The 23,477-nt window shown below is 46.0% G+C and overlaps 1 protein-coding gene across 1 annotated transcript; it reads left to right on the top strand.

The window, feature by feature from the left end:
- The first annotated feature begins 11,901 nt into the window (after positions 1-11,901).
- On the top strand, positions 11,902-23,045 carry COQ10A (coenzyme Q10A). The gene is made up of 5 exons (XM_053374943.1): positions 11,902-12,095; positions 17,315-17,476; positions 18,678-18,870; positions 19,638-19,739; positions 21,802-23,045. Exons 1-5 carry the CDS (start codon positions 12,016-12,018, stop codon positions 21,967-21,969), a joined length of 705 nt encoding a protein of 234 aa, XP_053230918.1. The 5' UTR covers positions 11,902-12,015; the 3' UTR covers positions 21,970-23,045.
- Positions 23,046-23,477: the final 432 nt, after the last annotated feature.

Raw genomic sequence — 23,477 nt, 5'->3', positions numbered from 1 at the left:
GGGAAACATTGGCGTGTAAGATTAGAGCCATAGGATTTGCACTGTTAAATAAACATCCAAATTGATATCCTGTGTTGGTTCAGGCTGTGTGCATAACTCGTGAAAGTTAGTTTCATAACTATCCAGAGAGTAGAGAAATAATGACTTATAATAGCGTCAATTTAATCTGGCATAAGCATGCAATTACAGCTGAGTTGAACAATAGCCACTGGCAGGAAAATGTTTATGACTCTTCCCTAAATATAAAATGACAGACCTTTCACTGGTCTCCTAAGAACAGATTTCCAGCCAAGATGTCTCAAGAGTATGCATTTGATCCTGTCCTGTCATTACAACCCATGCTCATTCTTCATATTGCCAGGATCAGACTATTTCACCTTGTCACATTTGTTAAAAGCAAAATAGAATGTCAGATAATTAGATTTCCTGTCAGTTCCATTTATTTGGCATATTGGAGAAGAATTGCTGTCTTTCTTTTTCATTATTTCTTCACACTCATTGCATATTAACAGAATTGAGATCGGCTCCTACCACTAGCTCAATCTCAAGCCTTAAATGTGCTTTCCTTTCTGTGTATCATAATGAAGATACTGTGTCAAACATATGTGTTGCTTTTACAGAATTGCATGGGGGGCTGCATTTGTGGTGAGGCTTTGGCACAGAATTTCTCAGGCCCAGTAGAGGGCAGTATCCACTGTACTTTCCGGTGCCATGGTTAAAAATTGCGCTATGCAGTAACCAATGGATTTACAGTCGCCAACTTCTTAATCTGCCCCTGCAATTCTGCTTCTAACAGTGTCTGAATATGCAGAACATTTCTGCAAGTCACTGTTAAAGGCACAAGGGGAAGGCAAGCTTTCACCTGGCACTGGATTAGACCAGAGAAGTGCATAAATTGCAGCACTGGTAATAATAATAATAATAATAATAATAATAATAATAATAATAATAATTTATTATTTGTACCCCGCCCATCTGGCTGGGTTTCCCCAGCCACTCTGGGCGCCTTCCACAGAGACCAAGAATACACTAAAATGTCACACATTAAAAACTTCCCTGAAGATGTCTTCTGAATGTCAGGTAGTTGTTTATCGCTTTGACATCTGATGGGAGGGCGTTCCACAGGGCGGGCGCCACTACCAAGAAGACCCTCTGCCTGGTTCCCTGTAACCTCACTTCTTGCAGTGAGGGAACTGCCAGAAGGCCCTTGAAGCTGGACCTCAGCGTCTGGGCTGAATGATGGGGGTGGAGATGCTCCTTCAGGTATACTGGGCCAAGGCCGTTTAGGGCTTTAAAGGTCAGCACCAACACTTTGAATTGTGCTCGGAAATGTACTGGGAGCCAATGTAGCTGCACATTTCTGTGCTATCCAGACTTAAATCTCTTCCATTGGCTAAAATCTCTTCCATTATACAGTACATTGTTTAATCAGGAGCACTGATTCCAACAACTCACCATGTAGAAATTTCAAATGATTAGAGTGCCTAGGAAAGAGGCCTTATCCTAACACTGACTGATGGCACGCCAACACCAACACTTTTAATTGTGCTCGGAAACATACTGGGAGCCAATGTAGGTCTTTCAAGACCGGTGTTATGTGGTCTTGGCAGCCGCCCCCAGTCACCAGTCTAGCTGCCGCATTCTGGATTAGTTGTAGTTTCTGGGTCACCTTCAAAGGTAGCCCCATGTCAAGCGCATTGCAGTAGTCCAAGTGGGAGATAACTAGAGCATGCACCACTCTGGCGAGACAGTCCGCGGGCAGGTAGGGTCTCAGCCTGCGTACCAGGTGGAATTGGTAGACAGCTGCCCTGGATACAGAATTGACCTGCGCCTCCATGGACAGCTGTGAGTCCAAAATGACTCCCAGGCTGCACACCTGGTTCTTCAGGGGCACAGTTACCCCATTCAGGACCAGGGAGTCCTCCACACCAGCCCGCCCCCTGTCCCCCAAAAACAGTACTTCTGTCTTGTCAGAATTCAACCTCAATCCATTAGCCGCCATCCATCCTCCAACTGCCTCCAGGCACTCACACAGGACCTTCACCGCCTTCATTGGTTATTACGTATCTATCTACTCAGTTGCCTGCACCGTTTCATGATATCACTGTCAGATGGGCATGAGGCTTTTTTTTTAGGAGATGGGACCTTTTGAAAGTACAGAGGTTCTCAGTATGAAGTGGATCCTGATTTATCTTATTTAAAGCATTTATCAACTGCTTTTCAGCACGCGCACACACCTAAAATGATAGTCATGAAATAACATCAAACATTGTAAACCTGGACAGACAAAACCTGGATTTTTTAAAAAAGCTACTTAATAGGCCACTGATGCCTACATAAAATGCATATGGCTAGCTGCCTCTTAAAATCAAGCAGTGATTCGAGGGACCTCAGGTAGAGGAGTTTCTGAGAGGTGAGAGCCTCAGAGGGAAAAAGTTTAACCTATACTCCCATCAACCTAGCATCCTAAATATGCATGGAATATGGCAATAATAAGAGATGGAGATCAAATACTGCATTCAGGTTTGGCCCCAAAGAAGAAATACAAAGCTCTATTTATAATTCCAAATGCATTTTACTTCTCTAGGTGTCTAACCTTGCTTTCATTTTTTAAATTATGAGATGTCAAATCAGTGCCAGGATTTGGAGGGACTTCAGACAAAGCATCCTCAGTAGGTCCCCATAAGCTAGAAGATGCAAACAGATAATTCTCTCCCATTGCTTCCAACCTATTTGGTTGCCAAAGCGCACTGAGTGAAATTTGCAATGCTGCTGGGACCGTTGCCACTCCCTGTGTGATTCCTACCTTAAAGTAATTAATTAATCTTTCTAACGGTTGCAAAAGGAATTTGTAATACTGTATAGGTGCTTTGCATTAATTGTATTGGGGCGTGTTCTGATAGCTGAGTCCTGCACAGCACTCCGTGTGATTTAAAAATGAAATGAACCATGATTCATTCAATCAGCATTTCAGAGATTTTCCTAGTCAGAGCAGCATATATTATAGAGAACCAGTCAAGAGTGTTTGAGAAGTTTCCTTTCTTCTTGACCACCTCTCACGCTCCTTCCATTTTCCTCCTTCCATAATAGATCCATTTGGGAAGGTGTGGAGAAAGGAGAATGATGCAGTTTCGTAATTTCTTGGTAGTGATGGGGTAAGGGTAGTGGAAGCACATAACAACTTTGCTGGAGTTCAGGGACAGCACTAAGACTTTCTTGTTCCAGCAAGCGTTTCAAGATAGCATTGGGTTTTATGATAATTTTTTATTGATACTGTCCCATTTTCTGTGAAATGTTTTTATCTACACTGCTTAGAAATGCAAAGACATAGTTAAGTGGTGTAGAAATGTCTTAAATTCAGTTTTTTAAAAAACTGATTGCACTATGTGAACTGCATGGCCTTAGAAATTACATTCTTCCTTTATGTCTTAACAATGGAGTTATGGACAACTGAGAGGAACTCTTATAGACCATACAATGTCTCTTCTAATCTTACTCAACTTTTCTGTAAACTAAATAGCTCCAAACTTATAAATTTTCCTCATTTGGGGGTGTTGTTCCATTTCCTTGATCGTTTTGGTTTCCCTTTTCTAAACCTTTTCTACCTCTAAAACACATAACATATGGCGTTAGTCACAATCCATATCTATCCTGCATCCACCCTGTCATTTCTAAGTAAATACTGTGTTTTGGTGTTTCCCCCCTCAAACCAGCACATACCAAACCTGCTTTGATTCATATTGAGAAAAAGAACGACCTAGTTGTGTTTGAAGCTGGTACAGTGGTACCTAAGGTGGTACCTAAGGTTAAGTACTTAATTCGTTCCGTACTTAACCTGAAACTGTTCTTAACCTGAAGCACCACTTTAGCTAATGGGGCCTCCTGCTGCTGCCGCGCTGCCACAGCACAATTTCTGTTCTCATCCTGAAGCAAAGTTCTTAACCCGAGGTACTATTTTTGGGTTAGTGGAGTCTGTAACCTGAAGCGTCTGTAACCCGAGGTACCACTGTAATGTGTAAACAGTCTCAGGTTGTTCAATAAAGGCATTCGTTTTTTAAAATGCTGGGACATCCTTAAAATTCCACACATAATATTGTGTCCATTATTATAGCAGGGAATAGCAACCTGTGGTCCTCCAAACATTGCTGGACTCCAACTCCCATCAGCTGCAGTCAGCGTAGCCAATAGTCAGCAATGATGGGTGTTCTAGTTCAAAAACCTCTGAAGAGACGCAGGTTCCTCATCCTTGGCTCATGAGGAGGTGAAAGCTCATCTTCTCCCTATCCTCTGCCTCCTGCTCCTAAAGAACAAAGTAATGTTCAACATCCATTGTGGCCTCAAGATGACTTGGGAATTTTGGGTGCTTTTTCTCTATAGCAAATGACTGTGATTGCAAAGTTCTGATCTTCTTAATAAATATGTTTTTTTTTGTTCCAGAGATGGTGTCAGGGGAGTTAAGTTTTGCTCTCCAGCCAACTTCACCACCTGGCCTCGTTTAAGGAAACTTTTCTATAAGGAATTGGAGGTTCCCTTGCTTTAAAAGTTGAGTTGTGGCAATTTTTATACCCCAAAAGGCATGAGTCCACACGAGCCAATCCATCCCCCATTCCATTCCAGGGTGGGATGAGGAGGCACTCATATTGTTCTAGCCGGCATTTCAGAGAGTCTTTGAGATTGTCGAGTATGATATTGGTATACAGTGGTACCTCGGGTTACAGATGCTTCAGGTTACAGACTCTGCTAACCCAGAAATAGTACCTCGGGTTAAGAACTTTGCTTCAGGATGAGAACAGAAATTGTGTGGCATCGCAGCAGGAGGCACCATTAGCTAAAGTGGTACCTCGGGTTAAGAACAGTTTCAGGTTGAGAACAGACCTCCAGAACGAATCAAGTTCTTAACCCGAGGTACCACTGTATTTGCTGCTGCTTGTATTCTGTTGTCTACTTCTTGTGCTTATCAGTCCTTTTATTTCCTGTGGTTTAGCATGGACTTTAATTTTAAAATTTTGTCAACTACCTTGTGGAGTTACAGATTGAAGGGTGGAGTGCAAATCCTTAATAAATGAATGAAAACCCCTCTCCCCCAAGTGCATTAGAATTCCTTCATTTATAAGCATAAACTGAAAAGGCAGAAAAGGATGCTCCCATTTACAACCTTTATTTTAAGTAGGACAGGGTGGTTAACAGTGCAATCCTATAAATGTCTACTTAGAAGTCAGCCCTACTGAGTCCAATGTGGCTTAACTCCAGGTTATGTATATACAGTAGGAGTGTCGGTAAAAAGAGATCCAAATGATCTTGAATATGCATCCCAAGGCTGCAAGCCTCTCTATACTAGGAGTAACTTTACTGTACACTGAGGCTGCAGGCCGATACACACTGCATATTTCAAATAAACTTGCCTAGGATTGGGCTGTGCAACTGGGAGTATACCATGAGAGGTTTGCTGTGTACAGGATCAGCCTTACTTGAAGCAGTTCCTTTGAACATTCAGTTCCAGAAAGGGTGTTGCTTTCATCTCCCTATTCTCTTGTATCTGTGTGTCATTAAAATATATATGAGCTCCAGTCCAAAGGAGTGGCATGATTATTTTGACTTTGTACTTCAAGTGCAAAAATGGCTCAAGAAGCGAGCTCTGCTTCAGTGTTGTTTCCTGGATTGGGTCCCAGAAAAGCCATGTTGTCTGTTAGCACACCTCCTGCAGTGGGTAGACTGAAGATCGGGATCTACTAGCAGACCTCTGAGTGGTTTGCAGTAGATCACCAAGGAATTCTGACTCTTCTGTTCTGACAAAACAACTTTCCACATCTAAAATAGGCAGCCAAAAGGAAGAGAGCTAACCAGGAGCAGACTTTTGGCTGACAGGACTGTGAGCTCAGTTCAGATCTGGCCCTGAAAAGAAATTCCTAGGTTCAGAATGTGCTCAGAAGAACACAAATCTATTGATAGTTCAGAGGGGTGGAGTATAAAAACAAGTAGATCTAACAAGCAAGATGAAAACAAACAAGATGAATTTTAACAGGGAGAAATGTAAAGTATTGCACTTGGGCAAAAAAAATGAGAGGCACAAATACAAGATGGGTGACACCTGGCTTGAGAGCACTACATGTGAAAAGGATCTAGGAGTCTTGGTTGACCACAAACTTGACATGAGCCAACAGTGTGACGCGGCAGCTAAAAAAGCCAATGCAATTCTGGGCTGCATCAATAGGAGTATAGCATCTAGATCAAGGGAAGTCATAGTGCCACTGTATTCTGCTCTGGTCAGACCTCACCTGGAGTACTGTGTCCAGTTCTGGGCACCACAGTTCAAGAAGGACACTGACAAACTGGAACGTGTCCAGAGGAGGGCAACCAAAATGGTCAAAGGCCTGGAAACGATGCCTTATGAGGAACAGCTAAGGGAGCTGGGCATGTTTAGCCTGGAGAAGAGGAGGCTAAGGGGTGATATGATAGCCATGTTCAAATATATAAAAGGATGTCACATAGAGGAGGAAGAAAGGTTGTTTTCTGCTGCTCCAGAGAAGCGGACACGGAGCAATGGATCCAAACTACAAGAAAGAAGATTCCACCTAAACATTAGGAAGAACTTCCTGACAGTAAGAGCTGTTCGACAGTGGAATTTGCTGCCAAGGAGTGTGGTGGAGTCTCCTTCTTTGGAGGTCTTTAAGCAAAGGCTTGACAACCATATGTCAGGAGTGCTCTGATGGTGTTTCCTGCTTGGCAGGGGGTTGGACTCGATGGCCCTTGTGGTCTCTTCCAACTCTATGATTCTATGATTCTAAGCCTGAAGTCTGCCCTCTGCAGTCCTAAGAGTCTTGCAGGATTGCCCAATCACTTTTGAGCTGCAGACCTGATGTTGTTACAGGTGTCGCATGATATTCTGCACTTGTAAAGCAATCAATCTTTTAGTGTGGCAGCATCTACACTTTGGAACTTATTGGCTTATTGGTGTCAGGCAGGTGTCTTTATTGTATTATTTTCAGCACTTGCTTAAAACATTTTTGTTTAGGCAAGCCTATCCAGACACATAGGTGTTGATATGTTTTAATCTCTTTAAATGGTAAAGGGACCCCTGACCACTAGGTCCAGTCGTGGCCGACTCTGGGATTGCGGCACTCATCTCGCTTTATTGGCCAAGGTTGCCAGCATACAGCTTCTGGGTCATGTGGCCAGCTAAGCCGCTTCTGGCGAACCAGAGCATCGCACCGAAATGCCGTTTACCTTCCTGTCAGAGCGGTACCTATTTATCTACTTGCACTTTGACGTGCTTTCGAACTGCTAGGTTGGCAGGATCAGGGATCGAGCAACAGGAGCTCACCCCGTCACGGGGATTCAAACCGCCGACCTTCTGATCGGCAAGTCCTAGGCTCTGTGGTTTAACCCCCAGCGCCACCCGCGTCCCACTTAATCTCTTTAGTCTGCTGTTAATTTTAATTATCTTAAAATCTTTTTAAATTTACTCCATTTTAACTGTTTTTATTGATCATTTCTATATTTCTTGTAAACTGCTTAAGGCTTTTACAGTGGTACCTCTAGATGCGAACGGGATCCGTTCCAGCGCCCTGTTTGCATCTAGAAGCAAACGTAACCAACGATGGCACGTCTGCGCACATGCGTGTCACTTTTCGCCACTTCTGCGCATGACATCATTTTGAGCGCATGCGCAAGCGGTGAAACCCGGAAGTAACGCACTCCATTACTTCCGGGTTGCCGCGGAGCGCAACTCGAACGTGCTCATCCCGAAGCACATTCAACCCGAGGTATGACTGTATTACAATGAAGTGGTATATAAATTTTGTTAGATAAGGGGGGGAAATGGAATTAAAGGGACAGAAGGAAATGGTTTCTTTTCTGTGATGCTATAAAATCCTGAAGTATCATTATGTTGAATGCTGCAGGCCAGAGGCACAGGAAGGAATGATGATTTTGGCTACTTCTCTGTGTGACCTGGCCTCAGACAGCCTGTCTGGGTGTCAACTTTAATCATTGGTTCAAATGAGTTCATGGAGGAGGGATTGGAGATTGCGCTGCCAAGGCTATTTATAATTATGTTATTGGACCTGTAATTAGCCATGTTACCTAACAGTGAAATCAAGGTGAAATGACATAGGCCTAAAGATCAGCTGCTGACATTTTCATTCACCGCTGAACACTTTCTCTGGATCTATTAGGGAAGGAGAACAGGGAAAGTGCATATACAATTTACATTTTTTTTCACAAAGACATCAAAGTGCAAAGCTGGACAGGTTTTTGAAAAGATCACCCAACCCATTCTTCTGTCCACTATTCCTGACTGCACTGCTGGAAAGTCTATTCTGTTAAAATTTCCAAATGCTCTTTTATAATAATAATTTTCTCTCCCCAAGAAGTCATTGATGTATACATCTCAGGATTCTTTGCCGGGGGGGGGGCGGGGAGTGGTCATAACAGTTGCAACTGGCATAAAACTGATAGCACTTTACAGTGGTACCTCGGGTTAAGAACTTAATTCGTTCTGGAGGTCTGTTCTTAACCTGAGGTACCACTTTAGCTAATGGGGTCTCCCGCTGCGCCGCCACGCAATTTCTGTTCTCATCCGGAAGCAAAGTTCTTAACCCGAGGTACTATTTCTGGGTTAGCAGAGTCTGTAACCTGAAGCGTCTGTAACCTGAGGTACCACTGTATAGTTGTCGTTGAACCTTACACACCCTCCAATATTTCTCAGATGAAAATAGGGATGTCTTATTTAATATTTATAATTATAATTATATCCCTCCCATCTGAAGGCAGCCCTGTTTAGGGAAGCTTTTAATGTTTAACAGACTATTGTATTTTAATATTTTGTTGGAAGCCGCCCAGATGGGCAGGGTATAAATAATTAATGATGATGATGACGACGATGACTGGGTTGTGCCAGCTACACTGGGTGGCTTCCAGCACATATAAAAACATAATAAAACATTAAACATAAAAAACCTTCCCTATACAGGGCTGCAAGTGTCTTCTAAGCCATCTCCTTGGTTCGGGGGTTACATAACTCCATACCTTCCATCTTTTCTTTGATAGAAATAGGGACATCCTACCACACCCTCCAACATTTATCTGATGAAAATAGGGATGTCCTAAGGAAAAGTGAGACATCTGGGATCAAATCAGAAATTGGGACAGCTTCTGTAAATCTGGGACTGTTCCTGGAAAATAGGGACACTTAGAGGGTCTGACCTTAGCAGTGTAATCCCAACCGTTTCTAGTCAGAAGCAATTCCTATTGAATTCAGTGGAGCTAATTCCCAGGTAAATTGGGTTAGGATTGCATCTTTACTCTTGGTCCAGCCTGCTGCTAGTGGAAGAAAATGTGAGGCTACTAACACTACAGCAGCTCAATGTCTCTAAGCATCAGAGCAGGGGCAATGCCTTCTGGAGAAGAGAAAGGCGGTATCTTGTAGTATCCTTATCTATATTGGTTTATTTGCAAACTAGCATGTTCGCAGCCCAGAGGCAATTTGTGTGTTGCCTAGCATTGGCTCTCATACATCAATGTTACACTGAGGCTGGATAAACAAAAGGCTCATTGGCAAGCTTGCTTGCTCTGATATCACAGAAGAGCTTGGTACCCTAGGGGCAAGCAGCTGAGTGCTGGACAAGGAAGGCTTAAACTTCTAAAGGCAATGCACAACATCTGTCAAACTGATTGTTATGTACTGAGATGAATAGGATCCAAAAGGCAGCAGTCTGATTGGTCCTAGAACAATAGGATTCAGAAAGCAGCAGTCTGATTGGTCCTAGAACAATAGGGCCCAGAATGCAGCAGTCTGATTGGTCCTAGAACAATGCAGCAGTATGATTGGTCCGCAGGAGCCACCCAATCCAGCTCCAGGTGGAAGTGAATCCGCAACCTGATTGGCCTACAGGAGAATCCCGGAATTAGCCAATCACGTGGGGCACATTGTGTAAATAAGGTATATAAAGCAGATATTTTAGAGGAACTTTCATTCCTCACTACTATGAGCTGAATAAAGAGCATGAAATCCACACTCGACTCTGAGTATATTTCACTGATTAATTCATGAAATCTGAATGATAGTTGGTACAAATAAGTCGAGCAGTTTTATAGGAACATAGAAAGTTGCCTTACTACATCAGGCTATTTATTGCCCCACCTAGCTCAGCATTGCCTGCACAGCAGCTGGCAACAGCTCTTCATGACATTCTCATAAATGTGCCTTTCCCCCAGCCAGAGTTGCCAGTGACTGAACTCATGATCTTCTGCATGCAACTCATGTGATCTGTCACTGAGCTTTAGCCCTTCCCATCCTGCATAATGAACAACCATGGGCCACAGACAGGCAGATTACAATCCCAGATGTCATGCATAGGTAGAGAGATAATGAGAAGGGGCCAGAGATAAGCTCAGCCACTCCTGTAGGGAAAGGAGAACCAGAGCAGGTATCCAGGAAGTACACCAGGCTGCTGCTCCTTTCCTTTTCGACATCCCATGCTGTCATGGACTGGCTTGGATGCACCCGGAAACTTTCCTCCTCCACCTAATTCACCTTCCACCTGCTCACCACCCGGCCTGATGAACCCTTTATGGAGAATTCAAAAGCTTGCACCCTACTTATTAACATTTTGGTTGCCTTGATGCGGCTCTTGTGGGTTTTTTTTGGAAATAATTTTTATTTGATTTTACAAATATAAAATTATAACAAAACAGCCACACACATCCACAGTTAGGAGATTCCTCGGAATCTCTGGACTTCCCACTTTGGAGGGGAAGGTGGGTCCTATTGTTAAATCTTTTCTACTGCATCTTTTTCAGTAGCCCATGTTTTATAAAACACCATTAACTCAATAGTACTTGCTACATTACAAGTGTTATTGCAACCCTGCTAGTGTTTTCATCTGGTTACAGTGGTCTTCCAAGATAAATTATAAAATTTTCCCCATTCTTTACTGAAGTTTTGGTCTTCTTGGTTCCTGAGCTTTCCAGTCAATTTTGCTATTTCGGCATAGTCCAACAGTTTAATTTGCCATTCTTCTCTGCTAGGGACTTTATCTTCTTTCCATCTCTGGGATAATAGCATCCTTGCTCCTGTTGTCACAGACTTTTGTGCTTTTTCATGAGAGTCACCAGGGACTTCCTCAGCTTTTTATATGAAGCAGGCTGTGCTTTTGCCACAATGAGGCGCACTGTCACCTCGAAAAATAATCCCAACAATTTACTCTTGTGGCCGTCCTAAACACGACTTCACATTGCAACATAGCTGTCAACGTTTTCCTTTTTTAAAGGGAAATTCCCAACACAAACAACCTAAATAAAAGTATTGTTGTATTTTATGCTTGTTGTTTATGTTTGTGTCTGTTTGGGGTGGATTTCTGTGTTGGGGGGGGTGAGGGGTTTGTGTTATGTAAATAAAATTTCCAATAAAATTTTAAAAAATAAAATAAAGGGAAATTCCCTTATTCCAAATAGGATTCCTCGCATGAAAAGGGAAAAGTTGACAGCCATGCATTGCAAAGTGAGGCTACCACTGATCCGAAAGCTGCGACCTTTCCCTGCTTAGCCCTGTGTAGGGAAGCTTTTAATGTTTAATAGGTTACTGTATTTTAGTGTTTTGTTGGAAGCCGCCCAGAGTGGCTGGGGAAATCCAGCCAGATGGGCGGGGTATAAGTAATAAATTGTTGTTGTTGTTGCTGTTGTTCCCGGCGCCTCCATTCCCTCGCTAAGGTACCATCCCACCACCCTTGCAAGGCGCGAGGCCTAATCCGGCAGCAGCAGCAGCAGCAGCAGCAGCAGCAAGAGCGAACTACGGTTCCCATGATGCCTTCGGCTCCCGCCATGCATCGCGCCCGCTCCGCTTCTCCTCCCCCCCCCCCGCGCCAGTGTGAGGTATGGCAACGCGTTGACGACGCGCTGACGTAAGCGGAGGGGGGTGAGGGTTCACGGAGGCCGGAGCCGGCGTCTGTCTCTGGTAGCTGGCAGAACTGAGGCGGCGGGGAACCGGACGCGCTTCCACTTCAGGCTGCCCCCTTCATGGCGGCCCGCCGGCTCCGGGAAGTCTGGCGACTGGGAGCGCGGGGAGGGCTGAGGCCGCGAGCGCCCCCGACCGGCTGGTGAGCGGGGCAAAGGAAAGGGAGAGGAGGAGGGAGGAGGAGCCTGGGCTGGGCGCAGATTCAGGGTTGCCACATTCCCCCTCGACAGGCGCTCCTCTGCCTCACACAGCAGACAGACTCGAAAGGGGAAGCTGCACCCCCACGTCAAAAAATAACCCCTCTAGCGCCTCATTCTCCATACTAGGAAAAAGACTCGCCTCTCGGCTTTCCTGCCTCCCCAGCTTGGAAGAGGAGCCAGGAGGAAGGGGGAAAGTTGGCAACCCCAAACACTCCCGTCAGAGTTCAAAGGCAACGCGTCGAAAATGGACAAGAGCCCAGCGGGGGGGGGGGCGGGGGCGGAGCCTTTGGCAGGTGCTGGTGCATATTGGGGGGGGGGGAATAATAAAAGGGGCACCCGCCATGCTGTATATGCCCCCCTGCTTTGGCTCTCAATTCAGTGGGGTAGCACTGAGGAGTTTAGGGTTGAATAAGCCGCACAACCCTTGGAAGGTCACCAGAGGGGCGAATGCCAAAAGGAGAGGGGTTGGAAGGGGAAATGGAGGTTAAATAGATACCTATATGCTCGCATATTAAGGGAGGAGGTTATATTGTGCTAGCAAGCCCTGAGACCTCCGGGTATAGGGCGGTATATAAAGTCAGTGAATAAAGTTATTGTGAGTTAGAAGGCCAAGGGTAGTGAGAGGGTGGAGGACAAAGAGGTCAGGGAGGGTTGTGTCAGTAGCAAAGACATGCTCAGAGGGAGATGAAGAAGGGTAACAGGTCTGTGCGAACTGATCCACCAAATGGTTAGAGGGGATTTGGTTAATGGCTGCATCCCTGAAGGGAGCATGGGAAAAGTTGCGTACACACTGCGGTCCATTGAGGGGGTTTATTTCAGGGATGAAGCAGCAGGTGATTTGGGGGGAGGGCTGTTATTAGGAAGCCCATTCTTCCAGCTCATGACCCTAATGCTGTTTGCCAATAAATAACACGGTCTGGTGCTAGTTTGCCTCCCTCTGTTTCTGGTAGCATCCCCCCTCCCCCAAGAAATGTCTTGTTCCTTTAGCAGAATACACCTGAGGGTCACCAGAATTAAACACTGCCACCAGTGGCAATTATGCTTTTGGTCACTTATGGGTAAAGTACCCCCCTACTTATCTTTTTGTACTCACAGTTAAGGTGAGCAAATGAGTTTCTCTGTCCTCCCCCCCCCTTTTCAATCCATGTTTGTTTACAGAGTTGTGACTCAGTGCACAGGGACTGGTGGTTTCCTGGATCCATTTCTCTGGAATAAGACACTCATCTTGTGTCCATGTATTGGTGGAGAACAGTGTGTTTCATATTGGTAGCTGGTGGCATTTACAACTGTGTAATCTCCAAAGAGGTACATGAAAAGGGCAGCTTAATGGAAACTTTCTCTTTAGCTTATGTAAGCATCACTTATTGGAGATGAGAACAAAGAGAGAACTTGACTTGGGAATAGTTGACTCTCTACAGACCCATGGCTTCTGGTAAGCTATCTATGGTCTTTAGGCTGAAGTTTGCTACTTGTTGGCTTGCAAAGCTTGCCAGGACTGTGTTGGCTTGAGCAGCAGTGAAGCAAATAAGATCCTAGAACATAGAGTTGGCAGGATAATGCCACATCTTTGCCCTTCAAGCTGGAGAAGGTTGGTAGTGCCTGTTGCTTTAGCAAACAGGTGGCGATCCAGAGTTAAGAGCTGGTGCCACTGCAGTCTTTGGGCTCCCTTGGACCAGATTTCAAGATGCACCTGGCTTTTGAACATCCTTCAATAGGACTGCTTTTCTTGGCTTCTGCATTAGCCCTATTTTTGTTCAGAAGCATACAATGTCTAGATTGCAGGTAGATGTACACAGTCATGCTTTTCTATTGCTGTGTTAGCAACCACTGACTGTGGAGAATAATGTCTTTACATAATGTGCAGTGTTTGACTTCACAGAACACAGCAAGAAAGATAGGAAGATGTCTTGGCCATGGCCTGTCTAGCTCAGTATCGCCTACAATCTCCTGGAGATTGAACATAGGACCTTCTGCCCGCAAGGCGGATGGCTCTGCCACTGAGCTATAGCCCTTCCCCCAGCATGGGGATGTTGGAGCCTGTGGAACTGGCTGCTACCAGGTTGCTAATGGTAACGCCTTTTGGTGCAAGATTTTGTTTGTACTTGATGTGAATGAGAATATGGAGGTGAGGCATGGCTTGAGACCAGAGAACATACAAGTTTGTGCACCCGCAAGTGGTGGTGGTATGTGAGTTGCCATTCCTCAGTTTCTTTATGGGGAGTAAGTTGATGGGCTTTGAAGGGCTTTGTGAGGGTTAACCTACTGTGTGCTCTGTCATCCCAGATTAAAAGCACCTGGTTTCACCAGTGGCATGTTGGATTTCCTGTGCTTTAACTTTCTTACGTAACAGTCCTATTCATAAGCACTTGCTTGGCAGCACTCCAAAATAAATGTCCCAGCTAACCTGCTGGGCAGCTATTACTGTAACTGGTCCTTGTTTTTTTCTAGAGTGTCCCCGAGTATGCTGCACTGTTCGATGTCAAATGGGCGATCCTTTTAGGCTGATGTGCCTATGAAGCATAGACCCTTGATCTTGCAACATGTTGCTGGATCCATTTCCTGCTTCTCAGACCTTTTCCCACCTTCACAACGCGTGCCGCAAGTTCTCTGAAAGCACTTGCCCTTGTGAAGAGTAATTGCTGGTTCAGCAAAGGACTAGCACACCAATTACTTATTTACTTTCTTCTCATTTACAGAAAAGGCTTTAAGGAAACTAAACTCCTGCTGACTTGTGCCATAAAGGCACAGAGCATGATGAAATTGGGTCAAGCATAGCGCTGGGCGGTATATTGATATATTGTCCAAAACCTGGTTTGAAGTCCATATCGTAATAACGGTTTCATAGTTTTTGACCTGGCAATGTATTGTGAATCATGATGTGTGTGCCCAGCCCTAGTCATAACACTCATCCCCTTAGCCTGTAGTGGGGTGCTCCAGAAACCATACAGGTCCATTTCTTCAGTCCCCTGAGGTCATGACTGTGAGCAGCCTGTAGCTTTGTCCGTTCATGCAAAGTGTACTCGTTTCTTTCCCCTCTGGTATGGAAATTCCTCCTTCCCTGAATAGACTTTCCGCTTGGCACTCTGAGCATTTATTGGTTGACAAGGCAGTTCAGCTGATCCAGTGGGAGGGCTTAGAGTCAATATTGCGTAAGATAAGCCAGCCAGCCAGTATCCATGTGAGAGATGGAAGCTGGCCAGGGCACAAGGTAGCGCAGAGGGCTTGTGTAACCCTGTCTGATGTTTCCTTTCATGTAATTTTGAGCAAGACTTGTGGGAAGTGAAGGAGGAAATCATCCACTGCTATCTGTGGGCATGTCTGGCAGTCCCAGTCAGGGTTCAAGCATTACACTGTCTCTGGAACAAAGCGTTTGTGACCCAAAAGCAAGATGAGAGATCAGACAGGGCCAGCCTAAGACACATACTGCCTTGTCTATGCACCCAAGTGGTGCCTCCTTCCTTGCTAACTAATGTAAGGCACAATCCAATGGGAGGTGTTGCTGCAGAAGCCCCATTGAAATGAACAGGAGCTGTGCAAGGTTACAGAAGTACTCCTGGCAGCTCCTGTTCATGTCTTTGAGCTTTGCCACATGAGTCTAATCTGTCATTTTCAACTCTGCTGCCCTTAATAGTATCCAAAATACTTCACCTGAGGCAACAACCTCAGGTGAGGTTGTTGTAGGGCCCCATTGTAGGGCCATCTGTGGGATGAACTGGTGAGAACCTCCCCCCATATCTCTTAACACTGTAGATCAATGATTTTCAACCAGGGTGCCTTGAATAATGGTCAGGGATGCCGCGGGCAACACTGGCTTCTGTTCCTCTTCCCTTCCCTTCCCTCGCATCTCTGCCTCCCAAAGGTTTGCACAGCTGTTTGTTGCAGCAGCCCTGGCTACAAGCTCCCCAGGTGAAAGGTGCCTCTGGGGCTGGCCAGGGGGTGCTTCCCAGGTCCCTGTGGGGCAGTGTGAGGAGGAATCTCTCTTTGGGGCAGGGAGGACAGGTCAGAGACCAGGGGTGGCAGCTGCGGCTGCCCAGAGGAGACCCAAGGAGTGGGAAGAGGAGAGGAGGCTGAAGGAACCCTCCACAAGGGAGGGTGTTTGAAAAAGGGGTGAGGAGCTGTTAGCTCTGCAGGCAAGGGGTGACATAACTGGGCTTCTGAGCCCACAGGGGTGCCTCAGAAAGAATGTAGTTGGTCAAGGGAGCCGTGGACCCAAAAAGGTTGAAAATCTCTGCTGTAGATCAAACATAACAGCATCCCAACTGCTGTCATACTCCCAGCTGACTAAGTAAAATGCCTGCTTGAAGCCCATTTGAAAGCAGGAACAGGCAAAAGGAGGTATTTTTGTCTTTATGACATACACAACTATGTGCTGTCCTTCTGTCCAACCTTGGAGTTCTTGGGGAACACAGAAAAGACCCTGTTTATTACTTTGATGTTGGGGAGCAAGCAGGCTTTCCTTGGACCTTACCTCAGTTTGTCAGTGTGGGTGATAAGCCATATAGTAAGTTATATTCCTTTATTTCCTTGCATATTTCTCAAATTCAGCATGGTGCAGGTTTGCAAGTTGCTTCAAATACGATGGTGGGTGGTAGTTTAAGCCTGTACATACTGCTTGGAGATTGGATGTGCATTGTCTTGGCTCTGAAAACTCAGTCTCACAAACGTAGAGAATGCTCAAGGATTTTTTTTTGGGGGGTAGCATTAATATAGGAGCCTCTAGATTAGCAGGGGCCTTTGTCTTTGAAAATTAAATGGTTCTAAAATCAGGCTTGTGTACTGTGCTCATTATTTCTAGACATGGTGGTATTTTTCAAATTTAATAATAATAATAATAATAATAATAATAATAATAATAATAATTAATAATAATAAATTATTTATACCCCACTTCCAACAAAATATTAAAAATGCAATAAAACATCAAACATTAAAAACTTCCCTAAGTTTTAGGAAATTTAGGAAATTATTCCCTAAGAACACAACTTCAAAAGGCGGTTTTTGGTCATGCTTCCTTGTAACTTACCTATGAGGAAACTCTCAGATTAATGCTCCTGTTTTGCTTTCTGCTGGGCATTGAAGAGTGTCCCTTTGGAATTAATCTTCATGAAGGTGTAGTGAATCTCCTGACTGTTGAGTGCAGCTAATCCTGAGGATTTTTCAGTTCCAGGTACCTGCCGTCCTGTGGGATTCTGATGATCCGTGCCCCCCAAGCTGTCAGCAGTGCCGATTGGGATCTTAATGCTCAGCACAGCCGGACATTTATCAACTTTTCAGGGCCTTTCACCAACAAACGGAAGGAATATTCGGAAAGGAGGATCCTTGGGTGAGCGGACTTGCTTCACAGGAGGATGAATGAGCTGTATTTGGGTTTAGAACAAAACTGCACCTTGCCTTCTAGTCCAGCATCTGCTTCCCACATTGGCCAACCAGATGCTTCTGGGAAGCCCACAGGGCATTGGGAGGCAATAGCCTCTCCTCTAATTGTTTCCAAGCAACTGGTTATGGTGCCTCTGATCCAGGCAGTAGTGTATATTTATATATATGTAGCCAGCCATCATCACTAGCTGCCATGAATCTCCTAATCTTCTGTGAATTTGTCTAAATGCCTTTTGAAGCCGTCCAAGTTGGGGACCCTCCCTACATTTTGTGAGCGTTGTGAAGTCTTTCCTTTTGTCCGTCCCGATTCTCCCGTCATTCATCTTCATTGGATGGTATCGCATTCTAACAGTATGAAAGAGGGAGAAAACTTGCTTCCTCAACACCATTCAGAATTTTATAAACATCTCACGTCCCATGCACTGCTTTTTATAAAACTAAGAAGCCCCAAATGTTGGACATAAAGATTGTCCAGCAGCGTAGGCAGTGGCATAGGACTGCAAAGGCAAAGGGTCCATTCCTAGTTCTGTGTTTGAATCTGAGGAAGCCACTCAAACTGTGGCCATAGCCACACTTGCCTAGAAGTAGCTCTCAGTCAGTCTGTTTAGAATCAAGGTGTCAATTGTGCTGGGTTTAACCCATAACTTCTGTTTGAGGACTTTTCTTCTTTGCTCTGTATTGGACAAATCAACCCCAAGAATGAAGTATTTGTTCTGATAATAAAGCGTAGGGCATAGAGGTGCCTTGGATAAATAAGAACAAATTAAGTACCAAACTCCCTCACCTTGTGACTGCAGCAGATAAAATGCATCATATGTCCCACCACCCAAAAGCCCCCAAAGTCCTGGGCTTGAGGAAGAGGGAGGCAGTGCTGCCTTGGAAGTTCTCTAACCTTTGACATGCTTTGAGCATGACTGTCAAGCTCTGAACTCAGAGCCAGGTTCCAATATTCTGCATACGTGCAAACCCAGTTGTGATTTCAGCCATCTCCCACTTGCATACCCTCTTCTCAATAAACTCATTGGCCAGCTCAACTAAATAATGGCTTACCTGTTCCCTGTTATGTACATTGTGTACTGTCACCATCAGGTTGTCAGTGTTATAACAGCTCTGAGGGGCTCCTGAATTAACTCTATCCTTTCTTGCAGTTACTCCATGCAGGAGATCTATGAAGTTGTGTCCAATGTGGATGAATATAAGGAATTTGTTCCCTGGTGCAAGAAATCAGTTGTGGTCTCTAAGAGGACAGGCCACGTGAAGGCCCAGCTGGAAGTCGGGTTTCCTCCTGTTGTGGAACGTTACACATCCATTGTAACACTGGTGCGGCCCCATCTAGTAAAGGTGAGCTATCATCACCATCATCATCATCATTTATTATTTATACCCCACCCATCTGGCTGGGTTTCCCCAGCCACTCTGGGTGGCTCCCAACAGAATATTAAAAACACGATAAAACATCAAACATTAAAAACTTCTCTAAACAGGGCTGCCTTCAGATGTGTTCTAAAAGTCAGATAGTTGTTTATTTCCTTGACATCTGATGGGAGAGCATTCCACAGGGCGGGCACCACTACCAAGAAGGCCCTCTGCCTGGTTCCCTGTAACCTCACTTCTTGCAGTGAGGGAACCGCCAGAAGGCCCTTGGTGCTGGACCTCAGTGTCTGGGCTGAATGATGGGGGTGGAGATGCTCCTTCAGGTATACTGGGCCAAGGCCATTTAGGGCTTTAAAGGTCAGCACCAACACTTTGAATTGTTCTCGGAAATGTACTGGGAGCCAATGTAGCTGCACATTTCTGTGCTATCCAGGCTGAAATCTCTTCCATTGGCTAAAATCTCTTCCATTATACAGTACATTGTATAATCAGGAGCACTGATTCCAACAACTCGCCATGTAGAAATTTCAAAAGATTAGAGTGCTTAGGAAAGAGGTCTTATCCTAATGCTGACTGATGGCACGCCTGATGCAGTCTGATGGGTCGCAGGTGAGCATCAGCTCCAGAGCTGCAGTCAGAACCAGGGACAGACACTCTTGTTCTAGCTTATCTGGGTGGGCATGGACGTTGCTAGCAAAATCATTCTCTGATCTCACCTCTGTCCTTTATCCCAGGCGGTCTGCACTGATGGGAAACTCTTCAACCACCTGGAGACCAGCTGGCGTTTCAGCCCTGGCATTCCTGGCTACCCCCGCACTTGTACAGTGGACTTCTCGGTAAGCACACATGGCTATAAAAGTGTTCTCAGGCAGCTCGGCTCCTGTTCCACAAAGGATTCATCGGTCTGTGCCAGCAAGGGGTGGGCTTATTCCTTTGAAACAGGAAAGAAAAGTGCTTGCCTGTGATGAAGCCCAAGCATTAGCCAGCCAAGGAAGCAAATGTTCTTTTCATGAGCAGAAACTGTGTGTACAGAAGGGCCAGAGCTCGAGTGTTGTGTCTCTTGGGTTCCCTTTTTGTCTCTTAGAGAGCAGGTGGGAGCCAAAACTCCTGACTTCTTAATGAGTGTGAGGAAGTTTTTGATCCTAAAGTGTGACCTTCTGTGGAGGTGTGAACACTTGCTATGGGATACTTAACCTCCTCTTCTCCTCTCAATCTTCTTGTGCGTTCCACAAGGCAGAGATGGGTCTGTTCCTCAGCACCACCACCATTGCTGCTGCCTCTAAATCAGGCATCCCCAAACTTGGCCCTCTAGCTGTTTTGGGACTACAATGCCCATCATCCCTGACCACTGGTCCTGTTAGCTAGGGATGATGGGAGTTATAGTTCCAAAACATCTGGAGGACCGAGTTTGGGGATGCCTGCTCTAAATAATCCCAGCTGTGTGACAAGCTCACTCTGCGCCTCTTCATGTGGTCGTCTAATTTTGTGATGCTTAAGGACTAATGAAGTAATATCCTATTTTTGAATGACGATAATGAGGCAGGGCACAGTGCCTTCCTTAAGGGTCAAATGTGGGATTGCACAAATCTCATACTCTTCCTCCAACCTTGCAATGCAGCGTTGGCTCCTTGTTTCTTTTCTGTTGCGTCTCTAAAATGGTGCTGTTGTCTTAGAATAGCCAGGATAGATTCTGGAGGACAGCTCCATCTCGGAGAAGCTCCTTAGGTTATCAGAAGATGAGAGAAATGGGGGCAGATGAGGAATTCTACTCCTCTCTGTCATTCCACACACACACTATCTGCCTTCCTCCCCTCCCCTCCCCCTGTCTGAGACAGGGTCTACAAGATGGCACTGGCATCTTAGAGAGACTGGCAAGGTTTCTGTGGGGTGATGCTGTCCTTGAACAACCTTACAGGTCCCACTAGGATGTCAGTTGTGTCTTGTAGGATTTTTCCTCATCTATGAGTGGAAAGGTGGGCTGGGCAGAAGTCCAGGTGTGAGCTCCCATCTCTTGCCAGCAATAATAGCCAGATAATGGCTGCACATGTTGGAGGATACTTTCACCATCCTGGGAATACTGTTTCTTAACAGGCGGCTTAATGTAAACGAGGGATGGGAAGCCTGTGGCTTTCGAGATGCTGCTGCATTGCAGCTCATTTGTCATCCTTGACCACTGGCTGTGCTGGCTGGGTCTGCAGAGCTGCAGGTTTCTCGCACCTTGCTCTCGCCATTATCTGCTGATGTGCCCAGGAACAAAATGATCTCTGCCAATCACGCCTGCTGCACTTGGGGAGTTGCAAACCCTTTGGGAATATCAGCTGCAGGGCACTTTACAGAGCAGGGCTTTTCATATCTGTCACAGGAAGATCCCCCCCCCGCCCCGCCCTTCCTCATATATTCACAGTACTAAAAGGTAAAGGTACCCCTGAGAGTTAGGTCCCGTCGCAGACGACTCTGGGGTTGCGCGCTCATCTCGCTCTATAGGCCGAGGGAGCCGGCGTTTGTCCGCAGACAGCTTCCGGGTCATGTGGCCAGCATGACTAAGCCGCTTCAGGCGAAGCAGAGCAGTGCACGGAAATGCTGTTTACCTTCCCGCCGCAGTGGTACCTTTTTATCTACTTGCACTGGTGTGCTTTTGAACTGCTAGGTGGGCAGGAGCAGGGACCGAGCAACGGGAGCTCACCCCGTCGTGGGGATTCGAACTGCCGACCTTCTGATCGGCAAGCCCTAGGCTCTGTGGTTTAGACCACAGCGCCACCCGCGCCCCTTATTCACAGTACTAGAACGCAACATTTCCTGCTTGTTGAAGAGAGCCCCGGCTGCCCATCCCTGCACCCCACCCCCCCAGCTTTGAAAGAGCTATGAGATGGCAGACTAATGCTCTTCCCCTCTCCCCAGATTTCCTTCGAGTTCCGCTCCCTGCTGCACTCGCAGCTGGCTACCGTTTTCTTCGACGAGGTGGTCAAGCAGATGGTCGCTGCTTTTGAACGCCGGGCGGCAAAGAACTACGGTCCCGAGACCCGCATTCCCCGAGAGCTCATGTTCCACGAGATCCACCAGACGTGAAAGGCTCCCTGCTGCTTTGGTGGCCACGCGGACACTGCGCTGGGGTGTGCACTCATGGCTTCCTCAGCCCCTCTGTTTTTATCTATTTATTTGGTTTCTCCTGGCATCCTGTCTTAATTTATCCACTGGGCCTGGTGTGATGAAGAGAGACTTTTTCCTAAGGAAAGGGCCAGGTGGTCATGTTACCTCCGGAGCAACCTCTTAACTGTCTGTTTTGCCTAGTCATGCTCTTATGCTGGGTCATACATACATATTTTGTTTTGTAGGACTTTCTTTGAAGCCCTTCTCCTCCCTTCCCCCTTAATCCCCCAGTCTGTGGATTGTCTCCCATCCCATTCTCCACCTATTTTGTATGTGCCAGCATGGCTTGTCTTAGGCTGAGGACAGTGCCGAACCCTGTTTCTCTGGGGAACGGGGCAGTGGAAGCTCATAGCATGTGATCGTGTGCTTTCTTTCTGTGCCTAGTGAAGGGCCCATTGGAAATTGTGCCTCCTGAATCACTTGTTTAAAAAAGGAAAGGAAAGGAAGAAAGCCCTGACCTGGACTGCCCCTTGACAATAGAGAATAAGCGTGGAGAGGCTGTACTTTTTGTCTGGCAGTCTCCTTAGCTGTTAGCGGTTGGATTTGCAAGACTCTGCTGGTTGAACGTTGGTTTGGAGTGCAGTTGCGGAAATGCAGGCATGGCGGAGGGGAGCAGGCAAGCAGTGCAGAGTGGCTGGTGTCTGTTACTGAGGGTGCTGGTAGATAGAGGGTGCTCTACAGTTGCTGCTTTCTTTGAGGCTGTGCAAAACATCGTACTTGTGCTGAAACATCAGGCTGGGATTCTTCTTCCTTGCCCAAACAGTACCATAATCTCTGTTCATCACTAGGCTATCTAAGGGAGATTAGCATCCAGCCAGCTGCCCCGTGTCTTCCTTTCGGTTGATAGCAGAGTGCAGAGTAGCAAAAGATGTGTGCCAAATAAAGGGCCAAGGGGGAGATATGGCCCTCTTGGAGCCGGAATAGTTTTAGAAATGTTAGAAGACACACTCCAAATGGGTGCACATTTGCGGTGGGGGGAAGAGAGAAAGGAGGCAGAATTACTTTCTTGTGGGGAGTGCAACCAGAGCTTTGCAGAATTTCAGATTCCTGTGTCCACCTGTTTCATTAAAACCCATGTCCAACCCTCTTGAAACGTCACCTAAAACCCAGAGGTAGGTGTCTTGGTTGCGGCCTTTTGAAATGCCGTGCCAACGGCATCTTTGGGATTATTGAGCTAATGGGTTGCACGAGCCTGCCAGCGCTCGCCACAGCACCATAGCTGCTTTCTGCTTTGCATTGTGGGAATGTAATATAGCATTATCAGGCTGGGGGCTGCTGCTTTGAGGACAGGACTTCCACCTGGTCCCTCTTCCACCAAATATTTCCACACAGGGAGAGTGACTATGCCTTGTGCAGCCCACTTGTGATGAAGCGCCACCTGTGGGGAGTGATTAGCATGCCACTGTCTCCAGCTGGCTTGTGGGAAG

This window comes from Podarcis raffonei, chromosome 2, assembly GCF_027172205.1.
Source record: "Podarcis raffonei isolate rPodRaf1 chromosome 2, rPodRaf1.pri, whole genome shotgun sequence".
NCBI lineage: Eukaryota > Metazoa > Chordata > Lepidosauria > Squamata > Lacertidae > Podarcis > Podarcis raffonei.
This window is presented reverse-complemented; position numbering and strand designations above follow the sequence as displayed.